This window comes from Spea bombifrons, chromosome 1, assembly GCF_027358695.1.
Source record: "Spea bombifrons isolate aSpeBom1 chromosome 1, aSpeBom1.2.pri, whole genome shotgun sequence".
Classification (NCBI taxonomy): Eukaryota; Metazoa; Chordata; class Amphibia; order Anura; family Pelobatidae; genus Spea; species Spea bombifrons.
In genome coordinates, this window is record NC_071087.1 from 46,013,050 (window position 1) to 46,030,522 (window position 17,473).

Sequence of the window (17,473 nt, forward strand, 5' to 3'; positions counted from 1 at the left end):
ATGAGGACAAGCATCAGGAATACAAGAGGAATACAAGAGGATCATGGGTAAATAAGTGCATGCATGAAACATTAAAGGGACAGTTTACTGTCCCTAACAGCCCCACTAGATAAAAAAGCATATGAACATACTCTGTGAGCACTTTCATATGCCTTTTCAAACATGAAATAAACCATCTTGCCTGAGTTTGAAGCTGTTGCTCTGAAGATGCATCTGCACTTCTCTCCCATGGTCCAACAATTTGGGCCACTAATTGGCTACTATTGGGAGCACTTTCGTGCAGGTGAATGTGGGTCTGAATAGACCCCTGCCCCCAGTGTTCGCTCGAACTGGCAAATGATAAGTGTGTCATTTGCCAGGAGATGTGTTCAGCATTTCTCCATGGAAAATAGTGGTGATTTTGCAGAATCCTCCATGTATTTTGAATAGGGACAAATGGAAATTCAAAGTAGTCTTTCAGCCACCATATGCATTAAAGTGCATCTGATAGATGGATTGTCTCTTGAACGGAAGTGAAAATGTAATAATTATGGGGCTTAGCATTGTTCAGGTTTTACTGACATACAAAAAAAATGTTGGACAGGATGATGTGAGTTAAACAAATTAAAGGATTAGAGAGAGGAAAAATGTTAAGAGGTCAATCTAAAATTAGAAGATCAAATGCTTAGACGTAATAGTAGAAGTTCACTGGGGCGGGGGCCGATACGTGGAATATCCTGCTGCCAGTGAACTCAAGCATTAATTTTAGAATGCATCTGATAGGCAAAAGCTATAATGGGCATAAGATATAGACAACAGCCAGGTAGGATTTGAGGTCTTTCTGTAGTCTAGAATACTAGAAAGCCATATGGGCTTCCCTTCAATAATTGGAAACTCCCAGACATGATGAGATGGATGTTAAAGCTTATAGTGGAAATATACTCCTAATAACGAGGACATAGTCTGCTTTGTATATTTTAAACTCAGACATCCAGATGCCCCTTTTCTAGATTTAGAGTGCCCAGGAGATATGTATATTAATTTTTTAGGTGTGCCTTAGGAGGCAGTTGGGAATGGATAAAAGCTACTTCTAACAACTGTAGGTCTAAAATAGATATTATTAATTGCCATATCCATAAAAGAGATACCAAATTCACTCCCCTGCGCCATAATTTCTGTTGAAGAAACTTGTAACAAACTCACTGTGCCTGCAATAGAAAATCAAATTACTGCATGCAATTTTCATATGTCCAGTTATAATATATAAGTTGTTTGCTGGTTCCTTTCTTCTCCGGCATTGTGTCAACATAGCAATGGGTTACTAATTACAAATTGTAGTTCTTCAAGTATGTAACGTGTCCAGTTTTGCTCATGATCTGCCTAGTGATATACCTCAAAGTCAACACACTGCGTCAGTATTTCAGCAACACCCAGTGATTCCCGAATGCCTGTGGCTTGTATTTTTCCTTTCTTTTGTATACATTTGTATGCCTACTGGTTGGCTAGCTGTTAGAAAACAGGTACCAGAACATCCATGATATGTCTAAGGTTGGGTTTATTTTATAATTGCCTAAAAAATAAAGATTCCAAATATTTGATCTACAGAAGAAGTTAATGATTTTAGGGCTCCCCAGCAGATCCTGTTACAGAAGCATTGATTGAAGAACGCCATAGGAGAACAATTTCAAGTTCAAGTGCAACCTCTTGTCCTGTCCAATGGACACCCATGAGTGGGGTTATATTTAAGGACTGTTTGTCATTCTTTCAAATGAAGAAAGTATGCTAAGAAAAATGCCCTTTTGTCCTTACTAGATACAGTTTGCCCACGGGACAGTTAACCAATCCTTAAATACTAACTAAAGATCTCTAAAGTGTGAACATCAAGGAGTTCATTGGCACAGTCACTGTAGTTGAAGGGGGAGGAAAAAAACAAGCAAAGAGTGATGTGTATTTTCCATGATGAGCCATTTATTATTCCAAATAAACCTCAGTTCCCACAGCTTGCATTGGAACATACTCTTCTGCAGACCTAGAATGACTCCCAGATGTTTGCTCAGAGTCTTGCCAATTTATTATAGCTAATATCGAGGGGAAAGTCACGAGAATATGAAACAATTCTGAGGAAAAAAACATATATTCCAAAGGTTTTTGATATCAAATGAAAAGTTTCTTAACACAGTCACTAGCAGGAAGCCAGTCACATTTCTGCAGAGCATTAGAACAAACCACAATGGGTTAACCATTTACAGGCGTAAAATAGAAAAGCTGTACCGAGCTGTTGGCTCTCACTGGGTGCATGGGTTAATAATGTGAGGAGGTGTGGAACAGGGAGGGAAGGAGGCAGTGTCCTTAGAAAGCATAGCTAGCTTATATAAATAGCTAAAGGGAATGAGTGTGCAGAGCAGCAGGTTACAGCTCAACGTCAGATAAGTGCTGGAAGAACAGCTGATCCAGAGACAAGAACCAAGACCGCTTGCCAGCCATAAACATGTGTGAGCCATACTCCAAGGAGAAGACCATTGAGCTTAGGAAAAAACACATTGGGTAAGAGACGCTACATTCCAACATAGACAGTCTACTATTGTTAAGGGCTTTTTTTATAAGTGTTATTTGTCTTTCTGAATTTAGTTAATGTACAGAAATGCCGCCTTGTTTCACTAAATTATACTGATGTACTGTAGGGATGAGAAAAAAATCAATATTTTTAATGCCATTTTTACCTTAGACACTACATATATAGAAATAGGCATTACTCCACCAAAAATAATTCACTAACTAGCAGGTCCGAAAGAAGATCTAAACCATGTATGTTAGAGTTCCAGAGGCTGATCATGACTGTAGTTCCTTTATATCCCAGATATTATATTTATAACTATTTCTTGTGGAGTAGGGGAAACTCATCTTACATTTTCTGAGTTTTCCAGAATTGCCCTCATATTAGGGACAGCGCAGCTATCTACAATAATGTGTCAGCAGTTTTCGTCATCAGCTGATGAAGTGGCTTGCCAAGAGCAGGGAAACCTTTACAGAGTGGGGGTCAAATAGGACAAAGGCACCAGACTCAAAGGCTTTGGTGGCACCTTGTCTGTGTGACCAGATAAGTGTGACTGATACCAGCACAAGCACCACCCATTGAGTATCAGATATTTAGTATATTATACTAGTTGACTGGAAGAATACATCGCCTTTTAAAGTTATTTATTTGGATCAGGGCAGCCATAAGAAATAGATCATTTTCATCCAACACCTTGTTCTTATGTGGTGAAGGAGGACACGTAGACGGTTACTCTTGGTACCATGGCCTGGTTACCCAGTCCTTCCAGGCTGATGTACATCCATCCAGAGGGCACCCCATATCCAGGGGCAACAGATCCTGAAAGTCCCTTATTGTTAGCACTTTGCAGATACAAAGAACTAGTGACAACACCAAGCATAGTTAGTGAAAGAGCAAACACAAAGCCACAACTGATGGCTATAGGATTTTTATCTTGCCACATTACAAGGTATCACATTTTTTGAGAATCTTAACACTAAGCTAGTCTCAAAGCACAAAACTAACTGGATTGGTGAAACTGGACAAACAGAGCTACTGGATTGGGCAGTTTACATTTAGGAGCATCGGATACAGATGGAGAGCAGGGCAAGAGCAAGCATTGTGAATTGTGTACAAACTATTGTAGCAGCATACACTGTAGCAAGGGCTAAAGCCTGATGTGCAAATAATTATTATTCCTTCCATCGGATGTTTTAAAGCAAAAACCTATTAGCCATGAAAATTCCATTCACTGCAAAGAGGAGGACGTTTCAGTTCTTCTGTGTTTAATTCACAAATCCTTAGTGTTCAGACAGAGTTACACAACACATATGGTGTTTTCTACACATCAGCATATAGGAGCTAACCCGTCTCGGGCCTCTCCCTTTGTCCCTCAACCGAAGAAGTTCTTGCAGTTAATTTTTAAGGCTTCGGTTCACTGGGTTCACGTAAGAGCCTTCTAAAAAGTTAAATGCTACATTGAGTTCATATGTAAGACGAGTTCATGCTAACAGAATGACAAAGGTGAAAATTCCTACAGAATGACTTAAAGAAACCAACAGATATGCATCAAAAACTCAACAACAAATTACAACAGGAACAAAAACGTCATATATGTACTGCTTGTGGTATTAATTTAGGAACATATACTTTTTTCTTAATATCTTTGTTTACAACCATCTCTCACAAAGGCATTTAAATCATTGCATGGAGTCGGCCGATGTACTGTAGCCTATTATGGTAGCTGGATTTAGGAGTGAGCAGCGAGCCTATAAATATTAGACTCAGTCATAATATTTCATGGTTGTTCCAGGAAGGGATTGTTCTAGGAAGAGATGCGTTCATTGTATAGATGTCACAACAAATGTTTTCTAAAATGTGCAGATTTACTGACTGCTAGAGAGGAGGAATTCTACAGTGACTACACGCTTCCCAATTTTCTGCCACGTAGCATTCAACACAGTGCAAAGGAATGTGTTTCTGGCTCATTTGTCAGCCATGAGGTGAAAGAGCATCCACATAGAAATGTTCATTTAAACATAAGCTAGCATCTGGTATATTAAAATGAATTACAAGGCATGTTGTGGTTTTAATTTTAGTACGTTATTAAAGAGAGACTGCCAGTTGGAAAGCATGGAGGAGCCTGGTTTTAAGGATCTTGGGGCTCTAGAGAAACTGTGGCTTGTGGTGCCAGCGACCCCTAGGCATCATTATTAAGACACTTATATGTCGCCTGGCCTGGGTGTTCTCTGGTTTGAAAACATAGCAACAGCCCTGTGTGTCTGTGGTGAGGCTGGCTTCGGAGTCATCCAGGGTCATGCGTTAGAAAGATAAGACCAATTTCTGGATGTACTGATGTAGTAATAATAATTCCCCAATCGGCTGGTCTTTTATGATTTATAATTCTTGCAACATCTCATCTTCCTCTAACACAGGTTACAACTCCATAGATAGTCATGTTCATTTTGTTTTGGTGCACTGCACAATTAGTATAATGAAGCCATTGTGCTGCCCTGAAAAAGGACCACATCCCATAAAATCCCGAGGGGTTAATTATGTAGTTTTGGCATTCTTGATTTGCCTTGTAATCAGAAAAAAAAGTAAAGTCCTGCAAGTAATTTTCATACCATTTGTATTGCATTTGCTTAGACAATTGTGTTTGCAGTAGAGTTGATGTCTGGTTTTATTGCCAGGATACTTGTTTACAGTTGAGAGATACCGTACGTTCTGTGTACTTCTCTGAAGATGACTCAGTCTTCTGTTTCTATTTTTCCTGTTTATTAATGTCATTTTGTTCCAGGACTCTAGGCTATTATGCCATTGTAATTATTCACGGTGTCAAGTAAGGAGTGATTTACTTTTTTAAACCGTTCTGTTCTAGTTTTACATATAAACACTGAAATATTGTTCTATTTTGTGCCTGTTTACGTTAACATTCCATGGATTATATGATAGAGCTAACTTCCTAGAACTAATCATTTTGGTGCTAGAGTTGAATGGCATTGTTATCTTTTGAATCTGAATTTCTCCACTTCCCAAAATGCCAATTAGGGGTTTGGAAACAATTCAAACGCTAATGGCAGAGCTTTAGAGATAAGAACGTAAGGGAAAAAGAGGGCTATTTGTGCTAGAAAGTTTTTCTCTTAAGTCTTAGTTTAACAGATTCATGAATTATCTACACTTTTACATCATAAAACATGGGCTTGTTGGGTAATACTTAGAAAGAGCAATTATGTGGCCAAGTTCTAATCACCATGAAATCCAGTTCACAACAGTTGAAACTCAATGTCCATTTGACCTAATTTTGGACCAAGCTGAAGAAACAAAAAAAGCTATCCATAAATATTCTAATGTATTTTGGCCGGGTGGAGACATTTGAGTTTCTGGTGCACTCAAAAAATACAATGTTTTCCCTTGTTTCAGGCCATCATGCAAGGTGTTTTTTGCTAAAGACCCAATAAAGATTGTGCGGGCAAAGGGACAGTATATGTTTGATGAAAAAGGACAGCGTTACTTGGACTGTATCAACAATGTTGCTCATGGTAAGTAGATCAATAATATCTAACAAGGAATACATTAGTCTGCACCACAGATTATATCATGTGCAGTGTGCTCTTCCTTAATAGCAAATTGCCTGGGGTCTTTGTCATATGATCTCATTAAGCTGATATGTTCTTTTGGCAGCGTCAGCCCGTGAATAATGCATTACTTCTTTATTCTGCAGTTGGACATAGCCATCCCGATGTGACAAAGGCTGCTCTGAAACAGATGGAGTTACTAAACACAAACTCCAGATTTCTACATGACAATCTCGTTCAGTATGCAGAACGTTTAACTGCCACCCTCCCAGAAAAGCTTTCCGTGTGCTACTTTGTGAACTCTGGGTATGTTTTCCTATTGCCGTAACCTAGATTGATCTGATATGTTCCTAGTTTCTGGAATGATTATTTTTATTACAGAGAAATAAGAACAGTGAAGCAAAGTTAGTTTGCTTCACAGTACCCAGAAAAGAAGATGCAGTGCATGTCCCCAGAACCAAAAACAATGGACTTCTTCTATGGATAATATTTAAAAGCAGTTGCATATATGTGATTTCTGAAATGAGGTCATTCAAGTTATATCAATTTAAAAGTCAAAAATCAAGTTGCAAGGAACAACAGAACGGTATTTTTGTGTAAATTTTGGTCTCTTCCCCATTCTTTGGGCTTTATGGCTACATATTTTCCTATGTGCTATTAAAAAATTACTCTGACCATGCCCAGTATAGTCAATCGCTAACTAACACAATAAAAAAAAACATGACTATCTCCTCCATAGAACAGTTCTGTGGTGTATATGAATTCAGCACTTCACAATGCAATTCTGCAATATTATCACATGCAACCTTTTCTTTGTGTTAAAAATTCTCATAGATAGCAGATTCATTCAAGCAGTGGTTTTTCTGTTTGTTCAAAGAACAATTAAGGACAGGGATTACATGCTAAGCTTAATATCCATGCTGTACTTTCCCCTGTAGGTCAGAGGCTAATGACCTTGCACTGAGGTTGGCTCGACAATTCAGCGGTCATCAGGATGTGATCACCCTTGAAAAGTAAGTTTGGGTATTGAAATGCTATCAGAGCCACCAGTATCTGAGAAATACCTCGAATAAGCTTTTTAGTTTTTAAAATCTATCGACTACAATTATAAATGCAAAGCTGGAGTAGTAGTAGTAGTTTCTAGGGTAAATAGTGGTTTGATGTCGCAAACAGAGTGAGGTCTGATTGACATTGAGGAACAACTAGCTTCTAAGGAGAGACAATGATATATTTGAAGCCTGGTCAGGTTGAAAGAAACATGTTTGTGAAGCATGCGTGGAGCTACTAAAAATGGTCTGAAGATGTACTCCTACTTCAACTTCACACAGACAATGAGGAGCATGCCATGGAGTGCTGAACTTTGCTCTAGTTTGTGTTGATGTCAGTTCGCATGATCCTTGGGATAGTTTTCACTGTTATGACTATTTGTGATACCATGGACTCCAAAGGCGTTTATCTGTAGCCTTGTTTTTGAAGCGGTATCAGGCTGTGGAGCGCCGAACTAGACCAAAGGCTTTGAAAACATAATGCTGATAAAACTGTACTAGACATTAGCACCTTGTGTTTAAAAAAAATAGAATAATGTAGCAGCTATAAGTGCTGACATTGACATTCCTGTAAGGACAGAACTCAGATGTCTACAGTTTCCTGTAGCTTAAGATCTGATTTCTGTCACTTCCACAGCTGGGAAGGAGTTCAAAGTACTGCTCATTATAGAACTCGTTAAGGAGTACCTATTGCTTTCCAAATTGGAAATACCCAAATTATTAAATTCTTTATTTGCTCAAAACTAAATGTTAGCATTTCTGTTTTCTTTGTTATTTTAGTGCATACCATGGACACGTCACCTCTCTGATTGACATAAGTCCGTACAAATTTCTTCAGCTGGGAAGTGATGCCAAAAAGGAATATGTGCATGTGGTGAGTGCCCACTGCTCGTATATGTATGCTTACTTCATCGAACTTGTCTGTCATTTGCTTACCTGGTCCCAAATTTGGTCCAAATTGACTGCCTTACTTAAGTTCCTGATGTCTGCAAATATTCAGTAGAAAATATATTAGTTCATTAATTAGAAAGACTAAAAAACACATTGTCAAACTGGAAAAGAATCTGATTTATTTCATTAATTCCAAATTCATATATAAATAATTTACACAATATTTAGATCATGTCACGGGCAACACTGCAATCAAAATTTCCTGTTGGAACGCCACATGATGTCTTTGGTATCATCATTGAACTTGAATCACCTACTAATGATGATAATTAATATTGTGCTTTAATTACTCGCCGTTTGCTTCACTGATACAGATGATGGGTATATATGTCTGCTTTCACCTATAAAAGTACACTGTTTCTTCCTATTTCAGGCTCCTTCCCCTGACACATATAGAGGCATATACAGGGAAGATCACCCAGACCCAGCAACAGCATATGCAGAAGAAGTAAATAAGATCATTACAGAAGCTCACCAAAACAATCGCCAGGTGAGCAAAGAAATAGAATGCTAAACAACAAGTGAACAGTACCAAAATCTGCTTGCAAAATGCCATTGAATACTATTGAAGTATTTTTGCACCTCTTTTGTTTGTCTAATATTTGCCTAAACATGGATTTCATTATAAGCCTTTCTGTATTTATTCAGATACAAACTATGCCCATCTGCCTGCAGTTTATTGCGAGTTTCCTTCAGCTGACTTCATAATAGTGTATTTAAAGTCTTCGCACTGACGTCAGCAGGCAGCCACTGGCCTTAAAGTGCCAAAGCCGCCTCATCACTGCCAGCTCGGCCCTGTGTGCACTAAATCATGCCAAGCTCATTTCGCTTTGGTATACAGCAGGGGCTGCCAAGACACTGCTTCTCAGCTGGTGCTGAACAAAACCGTGGTTCTGTTTGTTCCTTAGCACAGCCAAAGTCTGACTATGAATTGCTGGCATTGTTTTCCTGCTTGAGAGATGTCTCTTGGCCCCTCTTTGATCAGAGAATAAAATAACATAATAACTGGAGATTTAATTATCCTTTGTATCCCACTGGAGCAGGGCTATCATCTGGTGATAAAGCCAGTATGGAGTCCAGCCTCTGGGGGACCCTTGGCTCCCCATGTTTCCATACTTTCCTAAACCACATCCGTACCTTGAATACCAGTGCAGTCTTTTCAAGGTGGGGACTTTTAATATCGGGCAAGGTGGAGGGCCTGTAATTCATTAACATAGGGGCCCTGGTTGAAAATGGACATTGGGAGGTAAACATGGTGTTGTGACAGGAAAGTGCCACAGGCCTGATGTTAATATTGGGCCCAAATGGCAGCCCTGCACTAAAGTGTCCACTGTCTCAACCTTACTTTTCTTTTATGGTGCTTTCTAAGTTACAGCAGAGAGACAGTGTGGCTTAGAGCTGCAGGAAAGTACTCAGAGCATGAAAGATATAGTATTGTATTTTGTTTATAATAATTTGTGGAGTTTGTGGATTACATGTACACAAAGGACCTTCCAAGAAATATTCCAGAAGGTTTTAAAAATATCCTGCGATTAGAGTCCAGTAATAACAACCATTGACGTTGCCAGGGACTTTGCATTTACAAAATGTAAAATATAGTAAAATAAGTAGTTTTATGTATTTGCTTAAGCATGCATAATTTCTACCCTCTATGTTTTATACAGCAATACATTTTACTTTAAACTTTTTCTTGCAGGTTTTCTTTTAACGATCGATCAAGCATTAATAATAGTTTTACCATTTCAGCGTAATTCTAAATGTAGATCTTTCTGAAAACATGCAATCAGAAAACACAAATTAAAAGACATGCAAAAATACTTGTGTGATGGCTTAACACAAAATAAAATTGCTTCCTTCATCATTACATTTATTTTTCTTTATGTTACATTACAATGAAGTCTAATCTTTTGAGACAGCCTTTGTGGTGTGAAAAAAAGACCTTCTTTTAGTCCAAAGGATTAGACGGATCAATGACCTGTATTTCAGAAGATTTACAAAAAAAACCTTTTTACTAATGGTCAGTTTTCTTTTTTTTTTTCCCTTTTCTTTCTTCCTTTTTTGCATATTATAGGTTTTGATGACGTTTCCCAGTTGCAGAACAAGCTGTGCTAAAGACTAATGTCTCATCTTCTTTGGAAAGCCCCATGCTGTTCCACTCTATGCGTCTCTTCGACTATAGTGTACATACTTCTTTATTCAGACTTCATAGATCAATAACCTGGTGTTTCCAAAAAATATGGTGGGGCTGGTTGTGCTTCAGCCTTCGAAGAAATACACAGTCAAAAAATAATAGTTAATAAATACCTGATGTAGAAATAGTCACAATTCACAAACAAACACAGCTACTTGGCCTTGTTTCCTTTGCAGCTAATTTCACATTTTCGGTCAACGGTCTAAGTTGGCACAATAGTTAATATTATATATATTAATTCTCTTTAATTTATTGACAATATAAGGTGACCACAAAGCAGAGTGTGACTATTTCTACTCAATCTTGTTTTTTGATCAATATTGCTAGATGTAATTGTTAAATATGTTTGTGTTCAGGGTTGATGACAGTAATAATGCCTCTTTACTTAGGAACCCCTCCTTCTCCTTAACCATTGTTTTCCCTTCCCAGAAAACATAAAAATGTATTATTCAGTTTTGAACATAATAACAGTCAACAAGTGTGTGACATCTGTCAGGAAACGGGCACCTCTTGATGGTCATGTACAATATTTCCAATTCCTAAAGTACAGAGAATGTTGATCCATTACTGGTTGATCCATTTTTTCTAACGTCTCCCAAAATCCACTGGATTTATTGATTACAACAATATGGGATCAATACAGATTTCTACAGGGAGTAGAAGGAAGGACTCTGCTCTGATGTCATCTTCTTTTATGTAGATTGCTGCGTTTATTGCTGAATCGATGCAAAGTTGTGGAGGTCAAATTATCCCACCACCAGGCTACTTCCAGAAAGTGGCAGAGTATGTACACAACCTCATAATACAGTATTTTTTATATTTAAACGGGTTCACCCTATATACACCTAACACCTAGAACCATAAGGAAAAAATACCATATAGAAGCAGAAATCAGAATAGTCGGTTATCCACAATAATTCTTCTGATTGGTACTATGCTTGTTCACAGTGTGTTACGTTCAGTAACTTTATACTCGATCCTTTTTATACATTATATATTTTCTTACATGTTATAAAACTAGATAAAGGGGTTGATACTTAACTTTAAATAAATAGCTGACAATATCATATACCCCTTTCTATTTCCATAGTACAATATTAAAAGTACCTCTCTATTTAGCCATTCATGTCAATGGCAATACTATTTTTTTTTAAATTGTACTTTTCTGGGACCTTGTATGTATATGTGTTGGAGAATGTTTTTGTTTTCAGATTTGTGCACAAAGCAGGCGGTGTATTCATAGCAGATGAAGTCCAGGTTGGATTTGGACGAATTGGAACACATTTCTGGAGTTTCCAACTGCAAGGAGATGACTTTGTACCAGATATTGTCACTATGGGAAAACCAATTGGAAATGGGCACCCAATGTCATGTGTTGTAACCACTAAAGAGATTGCAGAAGCATTTGGAGCCACTGGACTGGAATATTTTAACACGGTGAGTTGCAGCAGAAGGAGAAGAGGGCCCTGAACATTCAGCCTTGGAAGTTTGGCCTAATGCATTTGTATACTTCAAAAAGTGCCAGTGTTTGACATATGCCACTTATTTCTTCATACATAATTTTATTCTTTATTATTTATAAGGGTTTTCCCCATACTATAAGATCAGTGTTACTGAATGTTTCTGAAGAGGGGTGATAACTGCACATAATAAAAAAAAAGATTAGGCTATGGGTAACATAACTTTAGATATTAAGAAAGAGAAAAGTGCTTACTATAATAATTATCTTGTTTGTTGTATTTAGTTTGGTGGAAACCCAGTGTCGTGTGCTATTGGTTTGGCCGTGCTGGACATTATCGAGAAGGAAGACCTAAGAGGAAATGCCATCAAAGTGGGAAACTATCTAGTGGAACTTCTGAATAAATTAAAGGAAAAGCACCAAATGATTGGAGATGTCAGGTAAAATACATATCTAGAAGGCATCAGTAATACACAAAAACCTTGGAGTACAGAAGGTTTTCCACTCCTAGATTACTTTAGAATAATTATTATCAATTATGTATAACGTATAAATATCATGTCCTGTTCTAAAAAAAAAATGCCCGGAATTGTTGTATTGTTTTTCAATCAGACTCAGTAAAAGGCAGCTTTTAGGCTTATATTGCCCGTAAAGTGATGTGGAAGCTGAGAAATCATTGTGATCACATTTACAACCAAGGGCGATTGGTTTATTTGTAATAATAATAAATCGTTTCCAGCTACCAAGCATTAACGGACGGATGAAATAACCATTGTATTAAGATGGAGTTCCAAAATCAATCCATTTTCAATAGCTTAATATGTGGGGGGGGGGATCTTGGAATTATTTACTTGGGCTTTGTTGGCTTTGGTCCTTCAATACCTTGCTGCTCTATATTTCTGAAGAATGATCGTACTCATAGGATGTTGTTCTTGAACAAGACCTCTGTTACATTGCTAGGGTTCTGGCAGATTAAATGCTGACACTTGAAGATGAATCCTGTTTGCAGTAGATAGGAGGACTATGTGCACTCGTGCCAAGTTTTGGTGAAAGGGCATAACATTCAGACTCCGGGTGCCTGATGAAGACGCTGACTCACTAGTGCGCTACTTTGTTGAAACGATAGGAAATCCTGATATATAATTTCTCTTCTGTTTTTTTGCAGAGGTGTTGGCCTGTTTGTTGGAGTGGATCTGGTTAAAGACAGGCATCTCAGGACTCCTGCAGTAGCAGAAGCCCAGCACATCATATACAAGTAAATTCTGTAACTAATTACACCGGTAGAATGTATTGAATTGCACAAATATTAGCACTCATATTTACTTGACTATCAATAATTTATCAACAAGGAATATCAAGCTGTAAACTGTCATTAAAAAAGACCTATTTTCTCCATCTATTTTGTGCATAAACACAGGATTTACTAAAAGAAGTAATATTGTTATACTGTGATATGCTCTATCCACACAACTCTCTTTTTTTATCTATTATTTTACAGTAATCTATGCACTTGACGGTTTTTATATTTCAGTTTTACTTGATGTTTCTGCTTGTTTACAACTTGTTGGGCTTCCTTTAGCCTTTAGGCAGGCAGATAGACAACAGGTGCAAATGTCTAAGCAGGGTATGAGTGACAGTATGCAATGTGACAGCTGTTGTATGTGGGATAGAAGCCATATGTCTGTGTCCTAAGCCCTCTTAAAGAATGTGTCCTGTTTCCTATCACAGGCTCCATAGGAACACCAAGTATATATATATAGAGAATGTACGTGTTCATCCGTACACAAAGTAAATAGTATATCGGGTAAACTAAAGCCTTTAAATCACCCTTCAAAGCTCTTGTCGGGGACTCAGCATCCATCGTTGAAATATTAAACACATTCCAGCTACAGAACTACAGAAGGAAGCTCACGGGTTTCTTCGGTGTTTTACCGTTAGGGGAATACATTAATCTAAAGATTTTGGTGATAATTTTGTTACCACACAGAAACATTCTTACCAGACTTTATACATGTAAATATGAAGGTCTGTAAAACCACATGACTATCGGCTATTTTTAGGTTATGTTTCTTCTCCAGGTGCTTCAGAAAATATTCTCCTCCACCTCCTCTTGAAAATGATATCCATGTTGCTGCTAAAAAGCTGACAGATGCTTTTGCCATAAATGTCATGGAGTGTATGTATACACTAACGTAGTCTATCATTGAAGGAAATTGTGGTGGCTGGAAAGATTATAGAACCATCCATGGAGTTTTGGGAAGCTTTCAGATGCAGCAGTGCCTCTGAATTTTATGGAACCATGTACAGGAGCATAGCTAAAAGATCCCACCAAAATCATGTGATTAATAAATGCAGCTGAACATTTATTTCATTTTCAGGAAATCCTAACGTTTGTCATGCTTCTCTTTAGGCTAAAAGAAAAACGAATCCTTCTTAGTGCGGATGGCCCTCATAGAAACATTCTTAAATTCAAACCCCCTATGTGCTTTACGATGGAAGACGCTAAAATGGTGGTTGAGGCAATTGATGAGTTTCTCACAGGTATGACTGAGATATTTGCGTTGCGGGTACATCTAGTATAACCATATGGGTACATATATTAAGTGACACCTTTACCTTGCAAACTATACTGTATTAGTGTCTCCAGCTTGTTAATTTATGTACAATTTCTAGATGAGCCTGGTTCTAGACCATGGGGCCTTAAGGGAAAAGTCTGGCACAAAGCATGTTGCCCATACCTTCTCTAGACCATAATAAAAATCTGAGAGAGAGTCTCAAACCTTCTTCTCTCCTTCCTACATCTATAGACACAACAATCACACTTATGGCCACTGCATATGCTACAAACTCCATGGCTGGGTCCAGGGCCGGCCCAAGACATAATGCCGCCTGGGGGTGAAATGCCGCCCCCCCACTCATTATCTACCCTTGCTCTCCCCACCTTCTCATTATCTACCCCCTTCCCTCCCTATTATCTACCCTACCCCCCCTCCCCTTTGTACTTCACTTACCTTTCAGCAGTCCTGCGGCGAGTGTCTCTGCTCTGCCACGGTGCGCGCTGCTTTACTGCTGAGCGGCGGAAATGACATTATATTCCGGCGCTCAACATTACAAGCCGCCACCGAGAGAGAGGGGCGCCGAGCGGGTACTGAAAACCACTCAGCGCCCCTCTCTCTCCCCGCTTAAAAAAAAAAGGCACCTGGGGCGGCAAAGTGCCACCTCTTCAAAAGTGCCGCCTGGGGCAATTGCCCCACTCTGCTCCATGGTAGGGCTGGCCCTGGCTGGGTCTGATTAGTATGAGCATATACCCACATAAATCAAAGATCACACTAATGTTATATCTCCCAACCATTCCAGCCCAACTAAAGTGTCCTTTTTTGGACACCTGAAATGCTGAGGGGTATGGTTATGTACTAAAATCTAAATACTAAGTCCATAGATGGCTATGATTAAGATTTTAAATCACCAATAAATGGTGTATAAATTTAGCAATATATCCATTCTGGCTCAACTTGACATATCCAACTTCACAAAGAGATTCAATCACTTACCTTAACAAAAAAAAAACAGCCCCCACTCACTATGAACAGATATATATTTTATCCAGTGCTGCAAGGGAGATTAATAACTAATAATGAAATAATATCGTAAGAAAACATAGCTGCATTCTCAGTGTCCCCTCGAGGATGACATATACGGTATTTCTGTCCCAGAAATGAGATGCTGTTTCTTCCCGTATGACAGCTGTGAATCAGCTGTGTCTGAGATATGAACAGCAATGACATGGAAAACACGCAGATAAAGCAAAGGAGTATAAAATGAGGTCTAGTGTTTGCCAAGAACGTAGGTTACTTGTAATAACGCTTATCTATTAACCCATATACTGATTATCCTCAAAGAATCCGTTAAGGAATTTCTCTGATATCTTACACATTTACTGTAAATAAGGAAAAAAGCATACATACAATAACCTCATCTGTATGGAACATTGTAAAGATAAGATCTGTTTTTATACCATAGTGCAAGGCATAGTGTTTTGCAAAGTCATTTCTTACAAACAAGTGTTGTGTATGATAACATGCAATGTGCTATCATACATATATATATATATCTATATATATGTATATCTATATATCTATACCATCATAGAGTGATACTCTTTGCACCCACTTGTCTTTTACTAACCTCCCCTTTATAATTCAGAAATTAAAACATATATAATCTTTTATAACTGCTATAATTGATTACGTGACTTTCCCTTAAACAACTTGTCTGAACTGGTGGTTTTCATAGCATGGTACTTTTTAATTGCTTCCTGTAATAGTTTAGGCTAGAAGTAATTTTGCAGCAATGTTCTAACTGTATACCAATTGTGATGGAAACCACAAAATATTTCTGCCAGTTGCTCCACAGTTGCCACTGTATATATCCAATTTAATGTTTTTACATTCATGAAAATATAATAATAATTATATATATATATATATATATATATATATATATATATTGGAAGAACTCATGTTTCTTTATATTTGTCTTTTAGTCTTGGAAGAAGCTACTACAAGCAGATCAGAAGTTACCATCAATGGACATAATGGACTGAAACGTAAAGTAAGTTATGGTGTTAAATGCATCAAAAATACAAATTCAGACATTACAGAACAAGTTAACAAAACGTACCAAATATAACGTGAAGGCATTGATACAATGCTTTGCTTTTTGTAGGAAGCTAACGATTACTGCAGTGATGGCATTATGGAGGAAACCATTAATAATATGCGCGGAAATGCCTGCAGGCAGGAGAGTGGATTCACCCCGGAGAAGCGCTCAGTCACATACAAAAGAATCAGAACCTGAAGAAGAGGACCGCTTGCGAACAAGAAACATGATGTGGATGATTTTAGTAATTTCTCTTATATAGTCTATGTATGCTTGTGATTTCAATATATTATATTGGAATGTCAACTAGATTTCCATGTTTTAATGGCTTAGATGTATAACACGCTGACCTTTTTTTATAAGCTGTCATTAGCTTGCTAACTGACTTGTTCCTGGACATATGACATCTTTATAGCCCTGCATTTTAAGCTACAAGATGTTGCAGAATTTAGCAAATGTTCTTTTAAGAAAATGGACCGTGTGATTTGTCAATGTCTCCCAGCCCTGTAATATTTAATATTATCTTATGTTTTAGCATGCATAGCACACAGCTGCGTGACAGAAGCAAACTGATACCTAATGCCAGTAAATGCTCAAAATATATCTTATGGCTGCAATATATTACTGTGTATGGCTGATAATAATGTTGTTGAATCGCACTATATACGTCACATCCCCAGTTACTAGCATAAACAAAAAACAGCCCTGAAAGGCCATACTTGGTTGTGTGTGTGTTATATTCTTGTATATGAAAATTATAATGCCAATTTTATAGATATTTTAATAAATACTCTTTTGGTGAATTTAATTTCTTTTGTGGAATGTATATATATATATATATATATATATATATATATATATATATTGTAAAAACGTCACAATATTGGATTCGATGAGCTGAATTCCCATGCAGCAAAAACCCTCTCACTGGGTTCTCGCAAGTGGTCATATTCATACATTACATCTCTATGCCATGAGCTAGGCGGCATAGGGATATCATCACGGAAAAATGGTCTACTACAGGTTGACTAGGATGTTTCCAAGCGCCATGTTACTTTTGATGGTAGGTTCACTAGC

The 17,473-nt window shown here is 37.8% G+C and overlaps 1 protein-coding gene across 1 annotated transcript; it reads left to right on the forward strand.

The window, feature by feature from the left end:
* Positions 1-2,364: 2,364 nt before the first annotated feature.
* Positions 2,365-17,199, forward strand: ETNPPL (ethanolamine-phosphate phospho-lyase). The gene is made up of 14 exons (XM_053461508.1): positions 2,365-2,523; positions 5,936-6,054; positions 6,237-6,396; positions 7,029-7,103; positions 7,917-8,010; positions 8,461-8,577; positions 10,979-11,061; positions 11,490-11,715; positions 12,023-12,177; positions 12,903-12,992; positions 14,148-14,278; positions 16,281-16,348; positions 16,463-16,883; positions 16,959-17,199. The coding sequence occupies exons 1-13, from the start codon at positions 2,468-2,470 to the stop codon at positions 16,592-16,594; spliced, it is 1,506 nt and encodes a 501-aa protein (XP_053317483.1). The 5' UTR covers positions 2,365-2,467; the 3' UTR covers positions 16,595-16,883; positions 16,959-17,199.
* Positions 17,200-17,473: the final 274 nt, after the last annotated feature.